The sequence below is a fragment of the Barbus barbus genome, assembly GCF_936440315.1.
Source record: "Barbus barbus genome assembly, chromosome: 27".
Taxonomy (NCBI): Eukaryota; Metazoa; Chordata; class Actinopteri; order Cypriniformes; family Cyprinidae; genus Barbus; species Barbus barbus.
Window position 1 is genome coordinate 23,727,924 of NC_136755.1, and position 23,647 is coordinate 23,751,570.

Sequence of the window (23,647 nt, forward strand, 5' to 3'; positions counted from 1 at the left end):
AGAAATATACCTTATTAGGAAGAATGAGCTGTTCACATATAGCACATGTCTGTGCCAGAATCCTATACATTAAAATTATGCCAAATAAAATACAATCAGACATAACAATCAAAGAATATTCACGTGTTATAACTTGGGTTATTTTTCTAGGCAATAAAAATGGTAAAAAAAAATAAAATTAAAGCGTCAATAGACACTCAAAGGAATTTAATTAGGATTTAATCTAATTGACCATTAATTAATAACTAGATTATATATTCACTGTGTGTCCGTTGTCTGTGCAGACTGTAAGTGTCCGTGTCAGCGTGTTGTTCACCTGTGGTAATCTTTCACACAATATATCTTGTTTTGTGTGTCGACACTGAACACCTGTCCCTCCAGTTTCTCCTTACAGATGACACAGCAGAAACAGTCGGGATGGAAGGACTTTCCCAAAGCCTGGAGCACCTAAAGAGATCAGAGGTCAACTTGCTAATGGATCATGTGGTAGGAAACATTAAACAACATTCTTTCTATCCATTAAAACACACAAAATGGTTTTCAGGCTGACCATATCTGTAATTAAATATCCACAGGATGTGCAGATTTCTGCAAAGTGCTTGACGCTGGAATACTACAAAACAAAGGAAGCATTACAACATGCACATGATATTGAGTTTATTGATGCATGTCAAATTTGCATGTTGTGAAGCACTACATATGGTTAGGGAAAAGCTAGAGATTCTCTAGCAAAATCATTGCATTAATGCGGAAAACTTTGCAGTTACTTGCAAAACATTTGAATTATCTTGCAAATGTACTGCCCCCCCTCAAAAAAAATTCTCTCACAAAACATTTGCGTTCTCTGATAAACTTTGCATTCACTCGCAAAAGTATTGTGTTCCCCCAAGAAACAGTTGCGTTTATTTACTATTAAGTTTCTTGGGGGAATGTAAAAGCATTCCAATATACTTTTTTCCTCTCACTTGCTTTTGTAAAATAAAAATTGTACTGTGCCATGATGCACTGATGTGTTTTGCGTGTATATACTCATGTCATCAGCCCTGTGTAATATTTCCATGCATCTGAACTGATACATGAGCTGCAGTCTAGGTGACTGTGCCTTTTCAGTAATTGGGCCTCGTCTTTGGAATGACTTGCCAGTTGAGATTAGAACGGCTCCTAGTCTGACGATTTTTAAATCACTCTTAAAAACCTATTTGTTTTCAATGGCCTATTAGGTTGTATTTTAACTATTCCATTTCTTATTTATGTGTCTTGTTTCCTTTTAATTTTCTTTTGGATGCTTCCAAGTGTAAAGCACTTTGGTCAGTCTTCTGGCTGTTTTAAATGTGCTATATAAATAAAGTAAACTTGAAACTTGAAACTTGATTTAACTATGCATTAAATTATAAAATCTTTTTTTTCCTATATGCTCTTTATAGGGAAATTCTTAACATGCATACATCTTGTATTCTATCATAAACAATTCTTCAGCTTGATAAACCGAACTGTAAACATTATACACATGCAAACATTTTCACATCACCCCACATTTAGATTCACGACATGAACCTTACCAAAGCATAGAGAGTCTGTGTCCATTTTCTGTGTGTCCCAGACAGAGACAGTAAAGTGTTACTAATATCCAGTTCCTGCAGACAGACTCTGTCTCCGTCTGTAAGTGGAGAACATACTGTGAATTCTCCAGTGTGTGAGGGTGTAGTTATATGTGTTAAAGCATATATGTGTGTGCATGTGTGAGAGAGGAGACTCAGTGAAGGCCATTGATGTATATGTATGATATACTGTATATATATCACTAACAGCTGTGTATCATGGACCTGCTGAGCTATTACACAGGACTGATGACATCAGTCTAGTTCATATGAGTTACTGCAGTAACTGCAAGCAAAATAAATAAATATTATGTGGTCTTATGAAACATTTTGCTAAACTATTTCAACAATTTAAATTATGTATATATATGTATTTGTGTTTGTGTGTGCGCACACAATAACACTTACTCATTATGTTGTCTTCTTCATCACAACATCCATTGGCTGAAGATGTATTTCTCATTCCCACAGGTTTCTGCTGATTGAGTGCTGGCTATTGAGTGCTGATTTTGTCTGTGGTGCAAAAAAGGGTTTAACAGATTGTGAATTAATTATTTATACCTTTCAGAAACTTATCTTTCTTTTGGAAAATGACATAATGGCGCTGACTGTTTTGCTTGTAGGAAAGATTTTAGTGTGTGTCATTTAAAGGCTCCCATATGGCGTCAAAATCTGTAACCACAGGGCTAAGTAATGAGAAAATAGCGCATTAATGGGACAATTTTCTGTTTGAATGCTTTGATGATCAATCATAGATGACATACTCCATACTAAATAAATGCATTTCAGTAATCCATTTCCTGCAGTCACATAGTTTTAATGCTATGTGAATAGATGTATGAGATCAGAAAGAGGGAAACAAAACAAGAAACATTATGAAAGCGTTGTCACATAATAGTATTTATCTTGTGATACCTGTTGGATGGGTTATGTAGTTATCTGTTCATGTTTGGTGTCTTTTGCCTTATTAAAATGCTGTATGCCTCCAGGCTGTTGGCATTGAAATGACTGGAATGCTGTTGTCTGCAGACATGTGTGAACTCATTACTTGAAAGCACAAAGGTAAGTGAGGACAAAATTTGCATAACCAAAATAACATTCATTTTACACATTTTCCTTGAAATATTTACATATGTATATAGTATAATGCATTTGATTATTCAATCATTCACTGTCAATAAATATTAAAATAGTAAAAAAATATATATTGTACAAACCCATAATCATTATCTTTTCAGGAAAAAAAACATTTTCAAAACAACATAAACCAAAAGGGAGTTTAAATAGTTAAAAAGATAATAATTAAAATATGTATGTGTGTGTGTGTGATAACACTTACTCCTCATGTTGTCTTCTGCATTTTCTCTCTGGTTTCAGTCAGGCCAGGAAATCTGCATCACAACATCCATTGCCTGAAGATGAATCAATTTAAATGAATTTGTGCCAATTTAATGCCAATTTAATTAATTTCTCATTCACACAGGTTTCTGCTGATTGAGTGCTGCCTATTTTGTCTATGGTGCAAAAAAAAGGGGTTTAACAGATTGTGAATTAATTATTTATACCTTTCAGAAATAGAAATGCATCTTTCTTTCGGGCTTACTGTGCTACTTGAAAGCACAATAGTAAACTAAGTGAGAATTATTTTTTTTTGTTAAACTAAAATTAAATTTATTTTAAACATTTTCCTTGAGACATTTACACAGTAATTAAAATAATGCAACATAATTTAAAGATTGGTTTAATAACAGTCAACGACCACAATTTATGTTCATAAACACCTAAAGTAGGCTACCCTAGGCGAAATTACGCATCGTGCCACAGTGAGGGATTGGCTCATGAATATTAATGACTTGTGATGACGTTCTCTAGATAATCTTCCAATAGAGGGCCGCATGGCTAATGAATATTACGCGATGTCTTCATGCAAGGCTGAATCAATCTTGACTGAGGAAAACAAAACCCATGTTAGTTTATCTTGTAAACGTGAACTATCACAGACGTTAAATCGGGTGGATTTTATCTCTGAAAAAGTGAGCTAAGTGTTAATCTAATATTTCCTGATTTGTGCGTGAATTTATGATTAAATCTTCGTGATCTATCAGATTCTCTTCGGTTAATGTAAGTTAAAGTGTTTCTTAAATAATGCAATCGCCTTTTTCCAGCTGTTGGGTCCCGAGCGCAAGTTTGGACAGGTAACGCGCGCGCGCACACACGCCCTTCTCTGAGCACAACAGGTATCAGAATCAGGAAGCGCCTGTGTCGTCAGACAAACTCAATCCACCATGCACGATCCAAGGATTTAAATCAAACAAAACACACACTATATGTTACTTTGGAAAGTTCAGCAACCTCTGAAGGAGAAAGATGGGCTCGTGCGTGTTTCCAGTGTTTATTGGATTGATTTTACTGCAGATTCACAAAATCTCAGGTGAGTCTACAAAGAAGCAACACCCCAAACACGTTTTTACCTTCCTTATCACTGTCATTTTTCGTTTATTAGTCGTTTATTAAGGTTTAATATTCTGAGCAATTGAAATATAGATATGTTTGACATTAAAAGCTCAAAAATTGACCAGGAAATGATTTTACAGTTTGAGCTACTGGGAGGGTTTGTTGTTTTAAAGTATGTTACATTTAATTTCATCCAACTAGGGAAATGCATGATGGTTATTCATAACAAATAGTTTACATTAATGCATATAAAATAACTAATATCTACTATTCTTCCCAGCGGATCTGAATCTGGCCTCCCTCATGGCCTAGTGTATAAATTAGCACTGTCATTTGCATTTATGACAGATGCTGTGAAAAATAACTTGTTAATTATTGACTAACAATCTGTTATTGCACAAATGGAGGGCGGTTTACTGTAACATGCTCTTGGGCAGGGAGGGAAAGCATAAGACTTTCACTGTTTTCTCTATAGTGAAATGCATGTCTGAGAATGTCAATATTTGCTTTTCTATTGGCATTTCAGCTTTAGGAACAATGGACTTTCATTTTCACAGAGTGGAAAGTGACCTTCAAAGTTTTGCTGGTGTATTGACGGTTAAAGCTGTGATTTGTTTGTTTTTTTGAATGATTAAAAAGAGCTTAAAGTGTGATTTGTAAAATGTTCCTGTGCAGATATAGGTGAGAATTATACAATTCTGGAGCATCTGTGTCTAGTTTAATGGGTTATTTGAAAGTTTGGGTAACAGATTTTTGCATTTTTCAATGCCACGGATGCCTTAAAATGTACATCAAAACAAACGCACGTGGGATATCTTCCACATGTTAAACAAATAACTTGGTTAAAGGAATACTTTACCAATTTGTTGAAAATTTACTCAAGTTTCAGGCCATTCAAGATGTAAATTAGTTTTTCTTCATTGGAACAGATTTGGAGAAATGTTGCTTTACATCACTTGCTCACCAATGGATCCTCTGCAGTGAATGGGTGCCGTCAGAATGAGAGTCCAAACAGCTGATAAGTCCATCAATTGACGTTTTCAAAACGGTTCTATATTATTGGTGGATTTTGGTTTGAGAGACAACAGGAGATGAACTTTTTCTCTGCAGGAAACGTTATTATGGATTATGGACCTCTTACAAACAAGTGACTTTGTCTGCTTTACAAGATGTGGATTGATGGATTTAGTTTAGTTTAACTAGAGGCTGGAGAGGTGTGTGTTCACTGACTGTTCACAAACATGAGTAAATATTTGCAGATGTTGTAGTCATCCGTATGGGGTAATGTCAGACAGTGTGGATGCTTCTCTTCAGCGTGGGTGCTTCTGTCTTGTTGAAAGTTAGATTTGTGCAATCGAAATCATGTCTAAACTTGTAAACGTCTTTCGATCAAGTGAGGTACGAGATCTCGATGCGTTTGAACAAAGTAGACTTTAACAACCAACATCTAAGCCTAATTTCTAATTCTAATATAATAGGCAGTATGATGCATATGGACATTCTATCATGCACCAAACCTTCTGCAACGTCAGCATTTCTCAGAGTTATTATGGGCATTGGGCAAGGTGCTTTTTTTTTTCTTAATTAGGGAGGATCCCAGAATGCCTGATGCGTGTAGTGTTATGCGCAGCTATGTTCGTTCATGGACTCTTCCTGTTCAAACTTTTACCTTGTGTGAATCAGGTCTTTGTGTTTTTTTTTTCTGTTTGCTTTCATGTGGGTTACAGTTCTCTGCTTTATTCAAGCTGTTCGTTTACGTGGCTCTGTATTGATCGTTTTGTAGGGAAACTCTGTCCAAGAACAGTCTAGGTTAATTAAATGCTTGATTAGAATTTTATTGCATCATTTTTCTAATTGAATAAATTAATATATTTAATACATTTTAATAAAATATTTAATTGTTATTAATTTTATATATATATGGGTAGTTGACTTATCAGTGTGTCCTATGGTGTAACAGCAAAAATGTAAAAAAATAAAAACTCTAACATTGAAGATAAACCTCTCTCATGCTATTTGTAACTCTAAGAATGAAGATACATTTTTCTCATGTTATTTGTATATTACGGGGTTTTTTTTACATTTTTGCTGTCGCACCATAGGACCATAGTCCAATTTTTATTTGTCAACTACCTATATATATATATATATATATATATATATATATATATATATATACAGGTCCTTCTCAAATAATTAGCATATTGTGATAAAGTTCATTATTTTCTGTAATGTACTGATAAACATTAGACTTTCATATATTTTAGATTCATTACAACACAACTGAAGTAGTTCAAGCCTTTTATTGTTTTAATATTGATGATTTTGGCATACAGCTCATGAAAACCCAAAATTCCTATCTCAAAAAATTAGCATATCATGAAAAGGTTCTCTAAACGAGCTATTAACCTAATCATCTGAATCAACTCTGAATCAACTCTAAACACCTGCAAAAGATTCCTGAGGCTTTTAAAAACTCCCAGCCTGGTTCATTACTCAAAACTGCAATCATGGGTAAGACTGCCGACCTGACTGCTGTCCAGAAGGCCAAGCAAGCAAGAGGGTAAGACACAGAAAGAAATTTCTGAACGAATAGGCTGTTCCCAGAGTGCTGTATCAAGGCACCTCAGTGGGAAGTCTGTGGGAAGGAAAAAGTGTGGCAGAAAACGCAGCACAACAAGAAGAGGTGACCGGACCCTGAGGAAGATTGTGGAGAAGGACCGATTCCAGGCCTTGGGGGACCTGCGGAAGCAGTGGACTGAGTCTGGAGTAGAAACATCCAGAGCCACCGTGTACAGGCGTGTGCAGGAAATGGGCTACAGGTGCCGCATTCCCCAGGTCAAGCCACTTTTGAACAGAGAAGCAGCACTGGACTGTTGCTCAGTGGTCCAAAGTACTTTTTTCGGATGAAAGCAAATTTTGCATGTCATTCGGAAATCAAGGTGCCAGAGTCTGGAGGAAGACTGGGGAGAGGGAAATGCCAAAATGCCTGAAGTCCAATGTCAAGTACCCACAGTCAGTGATGGTCTGGGGTGCCATGTCAGCTGCTGGTGTTGGTCCACTGTGTTTTATCAAGGGCAGGGTCAATGCAGCTAGCTATCAGGAGATTTTGGAGCACTTCATGCTTCCATCTGCTGAAAAGCTTTATGGAGATGAAGATTTCATTTTTCAGCACGACCTGGCACCTGCTCACAGTGCCAAAACCACTGGTAAATGGTTTACTGACCATGGTATTACTGTGCTCAATTGGCCTGCCAACTCTCCTGACCTGAACCCCATAGAGAATCTGTGGGATATTGTGAAGAGAAAGTTGAGAGACGCAAGACCCAACACTCTGGATGAGCTTAAGGCCGCTATCGAAGCATCCTGGGCCTCCATAACACCTCAGCAGTGCCACAGGCTGATTGCCTCCATGCCACGCCGCATTGAAGCAGTCATTTCTGCAAAAGGATTCCCGACCAAGTATTGAGTGCATAACTGAACATAATTATTTGAAGGTTGACCTTTTTTTTTTTTTTTTGTATTAAAAACACTTTTCTTTTATTGGTCGGATGAAATATGCTAATTTTTTGACATAGGAATTTTGGGTTTTCATGAGCTGTATGCCAAAATCATCAATATTAAAACAATAAAAGGCTTGAACTACTTCAGTTGTGTTGTAATGAATCTAAAATATATGAAAGTCTAATGTTTATCAGTACATTACAGAAAATAATGAACTTTATCACAATATGTTAATTTTTTGAAAAGGACCTGTATATATATATGTATGTATGTTTCTAAATACATAAATCATAAATATAAAATAACAAATTTTTAATACAATACTGTGCATTCCACTGATTTTGTCAAATGCATATAAAAATATAATGATTTATTTAATTAATTTTTTTTTGCAGAATGTCATAAAATAGATGTGACCCCTGACTCTGGCACCATCGTAATCTTCAGCAAGAAGCCAGGACATGGTCTGGACTGTAGTGTGTGTAAGGATGAAGGTCCGTCTCAGACCTGTAACTCCAACCTCAGACTTACTGAAGCTCAGCCCACCATCGTGACTTTCAACTGCTCTCAGCCGGGGGACGTCTTTAATGTGGAGATCAACCAAGAAATCGGTGAGTAACAACATGCAGAGTCTGAATTATCCATTTAATGCAAATCACCTTCTAAATCACTTAAATCTCTACACAGATTGTTTAACTACAGACTGCAGCATCATTGCAGTACATCCGGATTCGACCCGATTCCTGGAGTTCACCAGAACCTTCACCTGGGATCTGAAGGTTCAGTCAGGCAAGATGATCCAGCTGGACTTCCCATCTCCAGGAATGAGACAGATCAAGCCTTCAGAATCCTGTCCAGACAAACACACCTACACCATCACCACATACCAGCGCGCAGGACCGGCCAACATCGGCTCGTTCTGTCGGAACGGTACCATCAGCCGTATCCAGGTCTTGTATAGAGGTCGAGTGGCTCTGGAGGTTCCCAAAGGTACAGACCTGAACCCATCTGACTTCAAAGTGTCCATGGGACCTGCAGCAACAGGTTAGCAGTAGTGATTTGAAACAAGAACATTTTCATTAGTGTTTAGCTTCTGATTGCAATCATTTTATTCCTTGTTTCTTGCATCTCTAGGAGTAGTTGAGATGGATGTCAAGCTGCCCAGAGGACCGTTTTCTGTTGATTTCTTTACTCCAAACTATGCCACAGGCTACTACGATGAACAAAAAATGAAGTGGAACTTTGCTGTTAAGCCTATGCACAATTTTACTGTTCGCGTTCAACATTACACTCCACCAGAATGCCAAAGGAAAACTGTTACGTGTGATTATGCACTGAGAGACAAGACTTCATTCACAGTGTTCCCAACAGACACTCATCCGGCTAATAAACAGGGAGATTTCAGCCTGACTCTGTCCAACTGTGATGCAAAGAAAGTGGCAAATGTTCCTGGGCTTTCCTTGAACTTCAACGTGGAGGTGTTCAGGAGTGGGACTCCATGTAAGGAAAAAATTAGCCTACAACTTTGGTTTTGTGTCTGAAATCATTGTTTTTGAGTTTGGGGTGTTTTTAGGGTCAGTTTGGTACCTTGAATATGTCATGCTTCTAAATTGCTGATAAATAACATGCTGTTGATCTTCATATTCTGTTCAGATCTTTGCACTGTGGATCTCCGGAACGAGGAGGGATTGAGTCTGCAAATAGAAAATAAAAACCCAGAGTCGTACTGTGAAATGAGCTTGAACTCTGTGATGCAGGAGAAAATAGTGGTTCCTGCGGGCACCAAAGCTGACCTGTCCTTCCTCGACTGCTCCATGCTGGATCTGCAACTGACAGCCACCAAAGTCATAGGTAACTACAGCTCAGTTATATAAAGAATTAAACTTTGTTTCATCTGGCTTAAACTCAACAGATAAGTAAAATAACAAAACTTCTCTTGTCTAGTCATTTGAAACTGATGTGCTAACAGCTTTTCTGGCTATTTTTGTTTTGTGGTATGTATGTCACCTGTGGTCTCAACTTTAATTCAGCATCAAACAGAATATAGAATTTGAATGTAAGGTAATAAAATTAAAATGCTCTGATTTTTATAATCAACAGAATTTTATAGATGGATGGATGGATATTATTTTTTTCGTTTTATATTTTAGCTTTAGTTATTTTAGCACTTTAACTTATATTAAATGAAAATTTGAAAAGTTGTTTAGCTTTTATTTCAAGTAATGAAAATGTTTTATTGTTATAATTAAGTTAATGATAATAACCCAGAAGAGCACTTAATTTCCCAGAATGCACTACCTGTGTTGAATTTCTTGGAATTGCAGTTCAGTGAATTCCAGTTCAACATCCTTTGGGGTGTGGCCAAATAAATTCAAATTGAACTCAAGAATGGAAAAGGAGCTAGCTTTGTTTTGTTTTTTTGCACCGTTCATTATATGCCATTTCTGGGAGATAGTATACCAAGGATTTTAGACTCGCTAGATATGGATTCAAAACTCCCCAAAATGACAATTTCGAAAAGCCAGAATGTGGATGAGCAGGACTTTACAGAAAATCCATCTGTCCGATGTCAACATGCAACAAATCTATCAGCAGCCTTTGATCCTTTGCAGAAGTGATTTATATAGTCATTAAATCACAATCTTGACAGATTCATTTTGAGATTCATTCACCACATTATTTTGATTTGTTCGTCGTCTTCCCTTTCCTCCATTTAATTATAGACTGTCCCAGTGTGTCTGCCCGTGATGTGACCGGGTCGGCCCTCACCATTCCCACTCTGGACCCTAGCCTTCCTGTTCCCCTCCATCAGTTCACTTGGCTGCTCCGTTTGCGGGATCAAGGCACTGTGGATCTCATGTCTCCAAAGGGAAGCAACCTGCACCAGTCTCTGCCAGACAAGCAGTGTAACGAGAGAGTCTCGCTGCTGATCTCTGAGACTGAGGGCTCCAACATTGGCCAGTTTTGCTCTGCAGCTGAAGGCACTATCCAAAAAATCCAAATCAAAGGAAACGTTTCCATCACTGTCACTCCTAAAAACATAAAAGACCTGAGCCAGGAAAAAGGACCTTTCTTAAAATTCGGCATTAGTCCAGAGATCACGGGTAAGTAGGTATTCCTATGATGCAAAGCTGAATTTTCAGCATCATTACTCCAGTCATCAGTGTCACATGATCCTTCTGAAATAATTGTAATATGCTGATTTGCTGCTTAAGAAATATTTCTGATTATTATCAATGTTAAAATCAGTTGTGGTGCTAAACATTTTTGTGGAAACTGAGACATTTTACATTTTTCAATATGCTTTTGATGAATGGAAAGTTAAATAGAACAAAGGGTTTACCCAGAAGAGAGCTGACAGTTTCAAAGCAGTGTCTTTTGGTTTTCTTCTCAGAAAATGTCATCTACACCGTATCTCCACTCATTTCTGGACCCGTGTACCTTGCAACACCAAACTGGCCCGATGGCATGAATCCTTCCTCGTCCGCCTCATGGATCGTCTACATTCCCCAAGAGTACAAGGCCGAGCTGCTGTTCTCCAACGTTAGCAAGCCCAAATGTGACTCCGGCCACACCGAGGTCTCGATCGGACCGCTGGACTCTCAAGGCCAAACACAGTCCTGGAGAGAAGATCAGAGTTTCCCCAGTCCCGTTGTCCAACAGCAGAGCTTCTACTTGAATATGTCCAACTGTGAGCCCAAGAGCGACCGCTTCGCTGTGCTCTCAAAGATCAGTCTGCAGAAGGAAACCAGTGAGCAAAAGGCTTTCACTTCAAATTTTGTCTTAATTTTTTAGAATTCATCACATTCTAAATAGTTTTGTTATTATTAGTATTACAGTAAAAGATAATCATTCCTGCTGTTTTTCCTTTCTGTACAGAGAACATCCTGGGCATTATCTTGGGTATAGTCGGTGTGCTGCTGTTGTTGGTAATCATCACACTTACAGTCGTGTGCGTCAAGCGAAAGTGAGTCTGAATTTTCTTTGGTATTTGTTGCAACTATTTTCTTTTTTTTTTTTTTCTGCAACAAATGGATAATTGTGGCTATTGTTCCAAGTAGCAGCCGCCCTAAATCAGGCAATAAAATAAAATATATATTTAAATAAAAATGTAAACTGCATCATGCATACAGATGGCACAGTTAAATTACAAAATAAATAAATCATAAACTATGTAGTTATGGCAATGTTTGGAATGGAATATACAGATTTTTACTAGTTTTAATAGTACAAAACTATGTTTTTCCCAATGAAATTAATTTGCGTATTTTATGATGCATTTGCAACATTTCAAACCTGTTATTATTGGTAACTAAAACCATTATGAAAATGTCATTATTTGAAATAAATTTATATAAAACTTTTATTTCATCTAGTTGCCAACATTAAGTATAATTTAGTTTAGCTTGAAAACTAAAATAACTAAAACTGGAAAAAACTACAGACAAAAACACAACAAAATTACTAAAACTATAAGCAAGTTAAATAAATTAAATCAAAGGGGAAAATATGAAAAATATTTTAGAAAAAAATCTATTAATGTTTTAAACATTGTCACATGACATCACTGCATGCCATGCTTAATTCAGTGCATTCCTTGCAGTAATTATACTGTTCTTTTGCTTTTTTCATCCCAATTTTGTGCAAATACACATCTGTTGACAATCAGATGAAATGGTGTTAAAAATAAGTTTTGGCACATATACTACATATGAGTATTAAATGCATATACAAATGTTAGTATACTGTATATACTACATACTGTAATACTAGTAGTTGTATGCTATTCTGAACTAAGCTGAATTAAGTTTGAATTAAAATTTAATTTTGCCATTGCTTCTTGATATATTACGAATAATTTTGCAGATATTCAAGATGTTGCAAACATAAACCTAGAATTAAAATATGTAGCCTAGAACTTAAAGTTTAGTCCTGATTGTGTACGTTTAGGAATAATTTACGATTTCAAACTATTTTCTTCTCTTTTTAGAAGGAAAAACAAACCCAAGACCAACAGGTCTTCCATCTATATGCCCAGAGGGAAACCTTTCCTCCCGGGTAATGCCAGCTTCCCAAAATCCAGAACAGACAATGAGTCCCACGTCTACGCCTCTATTGATGACCCCACCATGTACAGACACCTTGATGACAAGAACCAACCTGCAGAGGTTGTCAACGGAGCCTGGAGTAATGGACATCAGGTGGACGCGTACAGTCCGTTCACGGGCCCCACGGACGCCGTCCCAGCAGCTACGGATTCATCTGCTGAATATTCGCTGGACAGAAGAGAAGGAGATGCATTTCAGCCTTTCCTAAACCCACCCAGCACTTTTAACCTGCCGAGGCCTCGCTCGCCGCTCATATCACAGGGAAGCTTAGGATTTGAAGATCGCAGGATGATGGCTAACGCGCTGAACACTTTCAAGAGTGTCGGAGATATAAATCCCATTCGTCTGTCTGCTGATGAGTCCAGACTACAACCGCGAATGGATTCAGACTCTGATTCTTATCCTGAGCCAGAATACGAGGAGGCTATTTGAGGATGAGGATATGATTATGTGCGTGCCGACCAAAAACTGTCAAATTTTATTGGGAGAGCAGAAAAGCTGTTGGCTGCAAGCCTGTGCATGTGCGCATACAAAGACAATGTTTTTATGTAAAGCTTTGAACTGATGGAAAAAGCCCACGCTCTCTCGCCGCCCTAGTGGTCGTGTGTGTATCTTGCATGTATATTTGATTAAAAATTCAGTTTTAAAGGTTTTTAATGGGCTTGTAGCCTGAATGTACAGAACTAACGCTCTTGTCGGAACCGGTTGAGAGCCGAACGCCTGGTGGAAGTGTGCCGTGTCTTTCTCTATTGGATATTTTTTGTTTTAACAGTGATTGTCTCCAGGCTACAGGTTTCATGTGTTTATCCAATTCTGTATGTTTGTACTGTATTGTATGTACTTCATTCGTTCCTAAAATAAATTCTTAGGTATTTTAATAATGTTCCACTCTGTTCAGAATGTATTAGGAATGAAGATAATCACAGACCACAATCACATTTTCTGCAATGGATTTGAAGAAAAATCAGCAGAACTCTCTGGAATAGATGTTAAAATGCATTTAACATTTTTACACTGTAAAATTAGGGATGCACAATAATAAATAATTTTCATGTCATGCTCAATAACCAATAAATGGCTGATATTAAAGTTAGTATTTTGTCTAAATGAAACAAACACACAAAAAAATTTATAAATCATTTACTAAGGGCTAAAAACCAAAGCGAAGCATCACAGCATTATATAAATACTGTATGAAAAATGATATTTGAGACCACATTTGACTGCATTTATACCTTTAAGTGATTGATAGATGATAGCAGAGACAAATAAATGTACAAATGAGAACAATAAATCTTATCAACCAATATCGCACAATCTTAGGCAAAATGTGATACATGGAGCCAGCAAATCAAAACTCAATGACAAGTGAAAGCCAAATTAGTCAAAATATGTAATGAGCATTTCAATTCTGCGAAGATCTGCAAAATACAGGCATATTTTTGATACACTTTATTAAGATAAAAATATATGTTCAGGTTATATCAGGCTAGACATTTAGTTTGTTAGAAAATAAACAAGTATCATAGCTAGCAATCTGAAATAATCATCGTTCAACTGGATTTTATCAGGTGACTGGACGACTTTGTAAAACGTAATCAGAATTCAATAATCTTAAAGGAGTATTCTCCCAAAAATGAAAAACTGCTGAAAATGTATTCACCCTCAAGCCATCCAAGACATAGATGAGTTTGTTCATCAGAACAGATTTAGAGAAATTTACCATCACTTGCTCACCAATGTATTCTCTGCAGTGAATGGGTGCCGTCAGAATGAGTCCAGCAGCTGCTAAAAACATCACAATAATCCACACCACTCCAGTCCATCAGTTAATGTCTTATGAAGTGAAAGTTGTGTATTTGTAAGAAATAATTCCATCAATAAAATGTATTAATTTCAAACCATTGCTTTCTGATAATATGAGTCCTCTCTCTGTAATATTGCGTTCTTCAGTGAAAAAGTTGTCTTGAATCAGGAGAGAAATATGCACAGACCATGTAGCATTTACAAGCGAAAACAGTTCTAAACAAATATGTTGGTTTGTTTTTGTGAAAGGACAACAGGGGATTGACTTTTTCACTGGAGGAAGCGTTAATATGGTTTATGTATTTTAGCAAGAAGCATACATTTCATACAAACACACATATTTTCCCTTTACAAGACTTTGATTGATGGACTGGAGTCCAGTGTGGATTACTTGTGGATTATTGTGATGTTTCAGTGTCAGCAAATTTTCATTTTTGTGTGAACTACTTCTTTAATGTGTTTGTTTATCTTCTTCATGGAGACTGTTCAAAAATGTCTTTTATTACAGTGATCAGTCTTTGATTATAGATCAGCTTTGGTATCTGAACATTTTTATGGAGTAAAATTACAATCTTTGTTCTCCTCAAAAGAAAAGCATACAATTACGGAGCAAACACAATGCAAGCAGGATTGTGCAATGAAAAGGACAGCTAAGGCCAAGCAAACCGCAGCGCTGGATGATCTCAGACGATGTTGAACTCGCAGACGGACGCTCTCTCCTCGCGACAATTCTCGTCCAGCCACTTCCCACCGGAAGCACCGGAGAGTACGGCGCAGTTTTCTGCGCTGCCGCCGTCGGGCTGCGGGAGCTTCCAGTTCTTGTAGAGGATGTTTGAGCCGGCCTGGTCCCTCCAAACGCCCTCCGTCTGCATGTCATTGATGCCCAGCCAGATTTCAGCGTCTGGGCCGATGCTCCGGCTCACGTAATCGTAGAGTTGCGTGTTTTCGTCAGAAGACAGCGGAGTGCTGAGGATTCCTCCCTTGGCGATGCAGTCTTCACTGGCCGTGTGGTAGCGCTTCTTCACGGTGTCCACCAGAAAACACTTACCAGGGATCTTCGTGCCTTTCAGACAGACTGCCGGAGAACAAAGACACATGTTTGGGATCTGTTTGCATTCCTTAAATGCCTCATATAATGTACAAAAACATTTTTGTTGTTCTTTTAAAATAAAAAGTGTATTGTAAGCAGGGTTATTTTAGTATTATTGATATACCAATATAGTTTTTAATTAATATTTTTATATTTCTATATTATTTAAAAAAATATATATATTTTATTTTATTTCAGTTCATGTTTATTTTATTTAAAACAATGAAATATTTTTTCTTATATTAGTCTTCTTTTAGAATATTAAAGTTGTATAGTCTTAAGAAATATAACACATATTTGTCTCAAGATTTCCTCATATATCAAACACTGGACGACACAAGCTGTTAAAATCATCAAAAGTGACACGTGGAGGCCATGTGTCTTATGTATGTGTAGAAACTCTCATCCAATACGCCACAGGCTACAGTACAACATTTTGATTTTTTGAGCTCAAGGGCCAGACAGAATCTCAAGTTTATGTTTTTTTTTTTTTGGAGTCAAATAGGCTAGGTTAGAGATATTGTCTAGATGCTTCACTAATGCAGAGCATGTCTTTACACAGATGACTTTAAGGTGTGATGGGGAAATTCTGTGAAATTCTCACCAGTCTGCAGGGCCTGCTGCTCCTTTAGAAGATTCAGTTCCACCACAATGTCATTGATCTGCTGTTGCAGGTCATCCAAAGCAGCGCTGGCTCGAGTATCTGAGTCTTATAGAGAGATCTTAGGATGAGTTAAAGGAAAAATAAAAACAATATTTCACCCTAAAGTTATGTATGAAGTAAACGAAGCCTATTTTCAGACCATTAAGATGATGTCATTTATACTGAATTAAAAATGTAATATGGAAATGAGAATCACCATAAATATATATATATATATATATATATATATATATATATATATATATATATATATATATATATATATTTAAATATTATATAATTTTTTTTTTTAATATACATGTATTCATTTATTTTTGATTATTGATTATATAAAAAATAGTGATCATTTAGTTGTATTTTAATTTGTTTTTAAACTTGAGAACCAATTGTATTAAACTGATTCAAATTGAAAATTAGTTAAGATTAAGAACACACCCAAATGTATTAAACATATTAATGCTTACTGAGTAGGAAACTGAGTTTACTTTTCTTCAAACAGCAACTTTTAAAGAAAATATACTTTGCACAGTGATGCTCTGCAACTTTTTCAACATTTAGTATTCCCACAAAGCAGCTTTCAACTCGAATAAATGACGAAACAACAAAAATTAGCAAAATTCATCCTGTCTCACCTTTTTTAGCGTTGGGTTTCTTTTTGGGAGCATTCTGCTGGTGTGAGGTGTGTGTGAGGAGCAACAGGACTCCCAGCAAAAGACAGCCATCTCTGAGTCTCATGGTGAAGTCTGGAGAATGAGGAGAGATCTCTGCTTCTCAGCTCAGCTCACAGAGGAAAACTGCTGTAATAAGAACCTGCTGCGTTTGGTCTTCATCCTGAGCAGAGAGGAGGAGTGACGTCCTCATACACCTCACAAACGCACACACACACACGCTCGACGCTTAAACCTCATGGCTAGAAGTGTTACATAGTTTCACACAGAATACAGAGGGTTTCACACAGAATACATTTAGTGAATTCTGTCCTCCAAGCTAAAATTCAAGTATCATATTATTGTAATGTGAAAATGTAAACACAATAACATACATTAAACAAGAGTCAAATAACTATCAAATAAAAAGTAGAAATTCAGAAAAAAGTTTAATATTGTTCTCAAGACAATCATTTTTCATAAGCTGTCAAATTTATAACAGGAGTTTTTTTTTCCAATATTTATAAAACATTAATTACATTATCTGTTGTCCAGAAAAGTTAGATTTTTGTTACCTTCAACATTTTTGTCCCAAAATTATTTTGGTGTTTTATAGTTAAATATATTTCCTTTTTAAAATTAGCTAAAAGTATGTGGAAATAGACTTTTTTTAATATGGGGTATCATTTCAAAATAAATTATTAGATTAAAAAAATCAACAGTAGAGTTAATTATAATTGTGTATATGTGTGTGTGTATATATAGTCCGTTTTTAAGTGTGACAACTAGCCCCGGTTTCTATGCCCAGTATGTTTTTCCACTCAAAGCAATAGTTTACCCAAAAATGAAAAATCTATCATGGAAGTCAATGGAAACCAAAACTTCAGTTACCAACATACTTCAAAATGTTTTCTTTTATGTTATTTTTTGGGTGGACTATCCCTTTCAAAAAGCTCCTATGAGTTATATTCCAGATTACAAACCTGGACTCATATTTCGAATGAATTATTTAACTCAAGACAGAAAAGCAAGTTCTCAAATTGCTCAGTACACATTGAGAGTCCTGGAGCATTTAAGGTCTCCTCGGGACACACTTCTTCTTGTGTATGATATTGTTTTCTGTGCAGTGATTGCTGCTGTTTGTTTTGGATTCACCGTGTCACAGGAAGAAGCAAAGCTATTATGGGATGGAATCTATCCAGGCTCACAGCAGCTGGATCTTCCTCAGACGACACGTGGCAGACGAGACGTCCTGCTAGACACTGGTGTGAGCTCAACACCATCCCAGGAATAAATTACAACTACAGCACCTGTGAACAAGTCTATGAATATTCCACAAATGTATCCGACATATTGTGTCAAAGGACAAAGGAAACATAAAAAGAAAAAATAATCACCAACACACCATAACTTCTTTAAAGGAATAGTTGAAAATTTACTCACACTCAGGCCATTCAAGATGTAGATGAGTTTGTTTGTTCATCGTAACAGATTTGGAGAAATTAAGCATTACATCAATTGTTCTTTGATGGATCCTATCAGTGAATGGGTGCCGTCAGAATGAGAGTTCAAACAGATGATAAAAACATCACAATAATCCACACAACTCCAGTCCATCATTCAACATCTTGTAAAGCTGTGTTTTTGTTAGAAATAAATCCATAAAGACATTTTTAACTCCAAACTGTTGCTGAAATGAGTCCTCAATGCATAATATTGATTTCTCCAATGAAAGTCACCTCGTCTGAATCAGGAGAGAAAATATGAACAGATTTTGTTTATAAGCAAAACAGTCCATGTTGGTGGATTTTGATGCGAGAAGACAACAGAGAATGGCCTTTTTACTCTGGAGAAAGGATTATGATGTATTATGGACTTGTATTTTATCTGAAAGCAACAGCTTTAAGTTAAAACAATGGATTTATTTACAAACACACAGCTTTTCACTTCAAAAGACGTTAATTGATGGACTGGAGTCGTGTGGATTACTTAACGGATTATTGTGATGTTTTTATCAGCTGTTCTGACTCTCATTTTGACGGCACCCATTTACTGCAGGGGATCCATTAGTGAGCAAGTGATGATGAAAAAACAAACTGCATCTTGGATGACCTGAGGGTGAGTATATATCCAGCAAATGTTCATTTTTTGGGGTGAACTATTCCTTTAAGGATTCTGGGTATTCTGTTCTACTCATCTATTAAATTCAGGTATTAAAAAAACATCAAGTGCTCAAATTTCAAAACGTATATAGGAAAACATCTGATTTGACAGAAGAATCATTTAACATTCAGTCATCTGTTAAACACAGCAGTCTGAGTCCAGTCATTAAAACGACAGCTGGAAAAACAGCAATGTTATATAACCTCACATTACAAAGGATTCTATCTTAGTTTAAGTTTTTAAGCAGGACATGACAAACGTTATAGAAAATTTAGGTCATTTATTGGAAAACAAACAAAAAAAAAAAGGTATAAAACAGGAAGCTATCCGAGGAATCCCACTTTCTGCCGTTTCTTGCCAAGACTTTCTTCTTTCTGCAGCAGCTCCGTGAGAGGCGCATGAAGAGCCTTGCCCACACGCTTCCCAGTCTATAACATGAACACACGATAACAGTGAATAGAAACTCCTATCCAGGAGACAAGCATTTATCATACAAATGAAAAACACCTGGTTTCAAATGAAAGTGTGAAAAAAAAAAAAACAGTTGTTAGCTCCAGTCTGACTCTTCTCTGTTCGGATATAGGTATAAGCAGACATATAAACAGCACAAGCTGCATTAAATTCTCTAAAATAGCACCAACGCTTAACCCTATAAAGCCTACTATATCATATTTAATTCACCAACATTTATAAGGCCTCTAAATTTGATATTTCTAGAAATATTTCAAGATGAAAACGTACTGAACTGAAACAACTTGATTAGATTTTATTTACATTTATATCACACACACACATATATATATTTTGTCCATATAAACTGCATCATATTTTCCATGGGCCTCTGTCAACAAATCATGCTTTTTCCTCATTGATGTATTCCCACTATATTATACTATATGAGCACTGTATCAAACAAGTTACTCTACAAAAAACACACATGCAAACTTTTTTCTGTAAAGATTCTTCTTTTATATTTTGTCTAAAGTTTCAATAAACTGTTCCATATTAAAAAATAATTAAAAATTCTGACTTATTTCATATGTCAGGCTTTACAGGGATAATACTTGTAGTCAGGGATTTGAACAAAAGTGATGCCTTAGAAAACACTAACAATAATTAGAACAAGAAAAGAAATATCCAACCTCTGTCATCTCAAAGATACTTTCTGGGTCCAGACTTCCTCTTCCCATTTTCCTGACGCATGTGACCGTCCCCTGGTGTGTGACTGAAATCAGAAGACTGGCCACAGAGCAGGCCTTCTCCTGTAACGTGGCGTCCACCACATGTCTGTGACCAATCTGAAACACAGACACACATCCGATACATAAAAAGCTACAGAAACGCAGAACTGAACACGAGATGAGTGCATTGTGGGTAATAGCTCCAGGCCGTGCTGTACCTTGCAGAGGGTTACGATGCACGGCACATTTTCCACATTGACCCGCATGCAGTCGTAAGGGTCATCTGACAGCTCGATGTCCTTCACTCCCTCCTCATCCTCAGATATGTGCACTTTGGGAATTCTGTTTGGGAAAAAGGGAAAGGGGATGCAGATAAGTTCCTCATTGTTTATCTGGGGTATCCACAATGTTTAAGCAGTGAATTTCAATGACTTTTCTAATTAGGTTTACTGCAAAACGAATGAAAACCAATGAAAATCATTTAAAATTGAAAGTTGAAGTACTAAAATGACTAAAACAAATAAAATAGAGAAAAAATAAAAATATAAAAATAACTGACAAAATCATGAAAACTAAAATGAAAAAGTAAACAAATAAAATATGAATAAATACTATAACAGTATATAAGTAATACTAAAATAACACTGCCTGCCACAGTTTTAACATTCCCCAACAGAAACCTTACAGCTTTGACAGGATTTTAATGGGAAAAGACATGCGGTTAGTTACCGTGTATTGAACAGGGCAGCTTTTATCGCAATGGATATAGCGTCAAACAGGTTTCCATCACACTGCAGCAGCTGCGCACATAATTAGACATTTAAATGAATGATTAATCAACAGCATAAAGACATCACAATATTTCCTAGTATTTAATGAAAATATTTAATTCTTCATTCATTCACTCTCTTCAGGACGGATATGTGGGTGCGGGTCACTCACCAACACGTCCACGTACAGCACCCAGCAGTTCTCTCCCGGACAGATGCAGAGGGAACGCAGGTCCATGCTGTGTCTGTTGTTGAACACTTTATAGAGCGTGTTACTAAGCTCCACCCCCAGCTCCTCCCCTCCACGCCCCTCAAACTCTGGAGTGGCGTTTGCTGAGCTACAAAAGCGACAAGTATTTCATACTCATTTTCCATCAGAATGGTGAGTAAACTGATGTGACATCAGCTTGCATATCATGGACATATAAACATGCATCATCTATGGATATTCATTGCTAAATTGCATATTCATAAACTGAAGTACCTGCACTGGTCAACTACAGCTCCCATGATGTACATACATGGACTAAACTGTCAAATAAATGACATGCTGTCTTATTAATTTAGTATCTCAGAATCGTATGCATTAATCCTTAGAATTTACATGATTTAATGGTTAAACATTTTATGTTCAAAATAAAAAAATATCCCGAGATGTACTAAATATAGCTAATGGAACAACTGCTTAAACAGAACTAACTTAGTTATTAAATATTCTATACTACACTACACTACACTAAACTATAAGTATATTCACTACAGAAATTTCAATGGCTTTTCCAGACCAGTGTTGCTATTTTTAACTATTGTTTGTTAAATATAAATATTGTTAATTGAAATAAATATAAAACATAAATATTGGATGAAAAACTTGTTGCCTTGGCAACTAACTGAAATCCCCCCGGGATAAATAGAAAAAAAAAAAAAGATTAAACCACAACAAAATTACTAAAATCTTTTAAATGAAAATAAAAACCTAAAATACAACAATACAAGCTAATTAAAAATATTAATAAATACTACAATAGTATGTAAATAAAAAGATAGCTCAATATGCATATACATATGTTTAAATTCCATCTACAGTACTTCATGTTTTATTATTATGATTTTTAAAGTTATTGCACAGTCATGCTTGTATATTGGCTGTAGTGATGCATTTGTACTTATAAATTTGATGATCTTTAAACACTCACCAGTCCACAAAGAACTCCAGATAGCCTTCATCAGGGACCATGGGTTTGGGTTTACCAATCTCTGCTTTTATTCCTACGAGAACATCTGTGTGACCCTGTCAAACACATCACACAACAGAATGATTTACAAAATCTACAGTAACAGATATTACAATACATGCTATTATTACAAATAAAACTGTTTAATTTAACTTACAAGACTGATTTTAGCAGAACCATCAGTGTTTGACACCACATCCGTCTCGATCTCCATGTGTCTGTAGTCTTCACATCCTCGTCCATCCAGTCTCAGGTCATCCTGACAACAGTGTCCATTATTAAACACTCATGTTATGATGTCTCAGGAAATGTATCAGCTGATAACATATTTGTTTATTTTCTACAGTGGATTTCTGCTTAAGTAAAATTGACATGAAGCAGAAGAAAGTTTCAATCCTTTCTGAAGTCTCTGCCTTCTTTGTTATAACAGCTGTCAAAATGCTTTTTGACTACAGTGAATTTGAAATTTTAGAAATACAATAATTATTTGAGCACATCTGGGACCTTTAAGTAATGCATACAGCAAGAATACAACAACACAGACCACATGTGGCTACAAGATATTGGGCTTTTTCGGATGTTCAAATTATTTCTTTCATAACACGTTTAATAAAACTAAATGATCAAACGTGCAATTTTACTTACTCGAACTCCATGCATAATATAAACCTTCTCTGCTTCGCTTACTTGAACTGCTGCCATGTTTCAAACGCAGTACACTGTGCGTCATCACAAAGCGCGAGCAGAATACTGCGAAGGCGGAGCCTAGAGTTAATCGCCCAATCATATGTCAGGGCGTAAAAACGAGGGCGGGAAGATTTGAGAAAACTGTAATCTGATTGGATTAGCGACATGTCAATTCAACAGCAGGCACTACATTCAACGCACATGTGTTCTGTATAACGTGAATGTGGTAAATATATTCTATTTCAACAAATGCAACTTGTTAATGAAAACGAAATTATTTTGTTTTATACCACATATTTAAACATGCTTTTTGCAGTAGATCGCAGATCAGGTCAGATTTTTGGTTTTGCATATTGTAAACGTAATGATCAGTTGTTATGATTATAATATTGAAGTATTGTAGTGCACAAACTGTACTATTGTAATACATTTTGACTCTTTACAAAAAAACAGTACTGCGTTGCCATGATACAGTGGTAATACCATGGCACTTTGAGATACACTAAAGCAGGGGTTTTCAATATTTTAGATCCCAATTAGCGGCAAAAATTATTGTAACGTTACTCCGATCCGATAATATTTTAAAGGCATCTGTATAGTTTCTTAAAAGGTTATATATTTGTCTAAATGTTACGTGGAAAATATTGAGTTTCAATTAAGTAAATTATTACGTTTTTTAAAATGTGTTATTCGTTTTCTTATTTTACTCCAATTTTTATTTATTTATTTTAATCTATATT

General features: G+C 36.2%; 3 protein-coding genes across 4 annotated transcripts; 1 reads left to right on the plus strand and 2 right to left on the minus strand.

The window, feature by feature from the left end:
* Nucleotides 1-3,468: 3,468 nt before the first annotated feature.
* Nucleotides 3,469-14,561, plus strand: LOC306847142 (CUB domain-containing protein 1-like). The gene is made up of 10 exons (XM_079380942.1): nt 3,469-3,631; nt 3,764-4,029; nt 7,952-8,167; nt 8,244-8,600; nt 8,691-9,056; nt 9,210-9,407; nt 10,280-10,660; nt 10,951-11,307; nt 11,436-11,523; nt 12,547-14,561. Exons 2-10 carry the CDS (start codon nt 3,966-3,968, stop codon nt 13,094-13,096), a joined length of 2,577 nt encoding a protein of 858 aa, XP_079237068.1. The 5' UTR covers nt 3,469-3,631; nt 3,764-3,965; the 3' UTR covers nt 13,097-14,561.
* On the minus strand, nt 13,790-17,025 carry LOC306847143 (tetranectin-like). The gene is made up of 3 exons (XM_079380943.1): nt 16,857-17,025; nt 16,165-16,269; nt 13,790-15,545 (listed from the first exon to the last, which is right to left on the minus strand). The coding sequence occupies exons 1-3, from the start codon at nt 16,957-16,959 to the stop codon at nt 15,154-15,156; spliced, it is 600 nt and encodes a 199-aa protein (XP_079237069.1). The 5' UTR covers nt 16,960-17,025; the 3' UTR covers nt 13,790-15,153.
* Nucleotides 17,026-19,111: 2,086 nt separating this feature from the next.
* On the minus strand, nt 19,112-22,960 carry LOC306846827 (exosome complex component RRP42-like). Of its 2 annotated transcripts, none has more exons than XM_079380455.1 (8): nt 22,866-22,960; nt 22,378-22,479; nt 22,182-22,276; nt 21,158-21,323; nt 20,945-21,015; nt 20,434-20,557; nt 20,177-20,332; nt 19,112-19,462 (listed from the first exon to the last, which is right to left on the minus strand). In XM_079380455.1, exons 1-8 carry the CDS (start codon nt 22,920-22,922, stop codon nt 19,358-19,360), a joined length of 876 nt encoding a protein of 291 aa, XP_079236581.1. In that variant the 5' UTR covers nt 22,923-22,960; the 3' UTR covers nt 19,112-19,357. The 2 variants fall into 2 exon arrangements, with proteins under 2 accessions (XP_079236581.1, XP_079236582.1); XM_079380456.1 differs by having other exon boundaries at nt 19,298-19,462; nt 22,908-22,941.
* Between the last annotated feature and the right edge of the window lie 687 nt (nt 22,961-23,647).

Bases quoted from the DNA above. Each gene is read 5' to 3' on its own strand.
- LOC306847142 (XM_079380942.1), top strand. From the start codon at position 3,966: ATGGGCTCGTGCGTGTTTCCAGTGTTTATTGGATTGATTTTACTGCAG. The intron at 8,601-8,690 runs GTTAGCAGTAGT...TTGCATCTCTAG, and splicing joins CATGGGACCTGCAGCAACAG to GAGTAGTTGAGATGGATGTC. The intron at 9,057-9,209 runs GTAAGGAAAAAA...TATTCTGTTCAG, and splicing joins GTTCAGGAGTGGGACTCCAT to ATCTTTGCACTGTGGATCTC.
- LOC306847143 (XM_079380943.1), bottom strand. From the start codon at position 16,959: ATGAGACTCAGAGATGGCTGTCTTTTGCTGGGAGTCCTGTTGCTCCTC. The intron at 16,270-16,856 runs GTGAGACAGGAT...TCTCTCTATAAG, and splicing joins GAAACCCAACGCTAAAAAAG to ACTCAGATACTCGAGCCAGC. The intron at 15,546-16,164 runs GTGAGAATTTCA...GTTCTCCGGCAG, and splicing joins GCAGCAGGCCCTGCAGACTG to TCTGTCTGAAAGGCACGAAG.
- LOC306846827 (XM_079380455.1), bottom strand. From the start codon at position 22,922: ATGGCAGCAGTTCAAGTAAGCGAAGCAGAGAAGGTTTATATTATGCAT. The intron at 21,324-22,181 runs GTGAGTGTTTAA...TCGCTTTTGTAG, and splicing joins CTGGAGTTCTTTGTGGACTG to CTCAGCAAACGCCACTCCAG. The intron at 21,016-21,157 runs GTGAGTGACCCG...TTATGTGCGCAG, and splicing joins TGCTGTACGTGGACGTGTTG to CTGCTGCAGTGTGATGGAAA.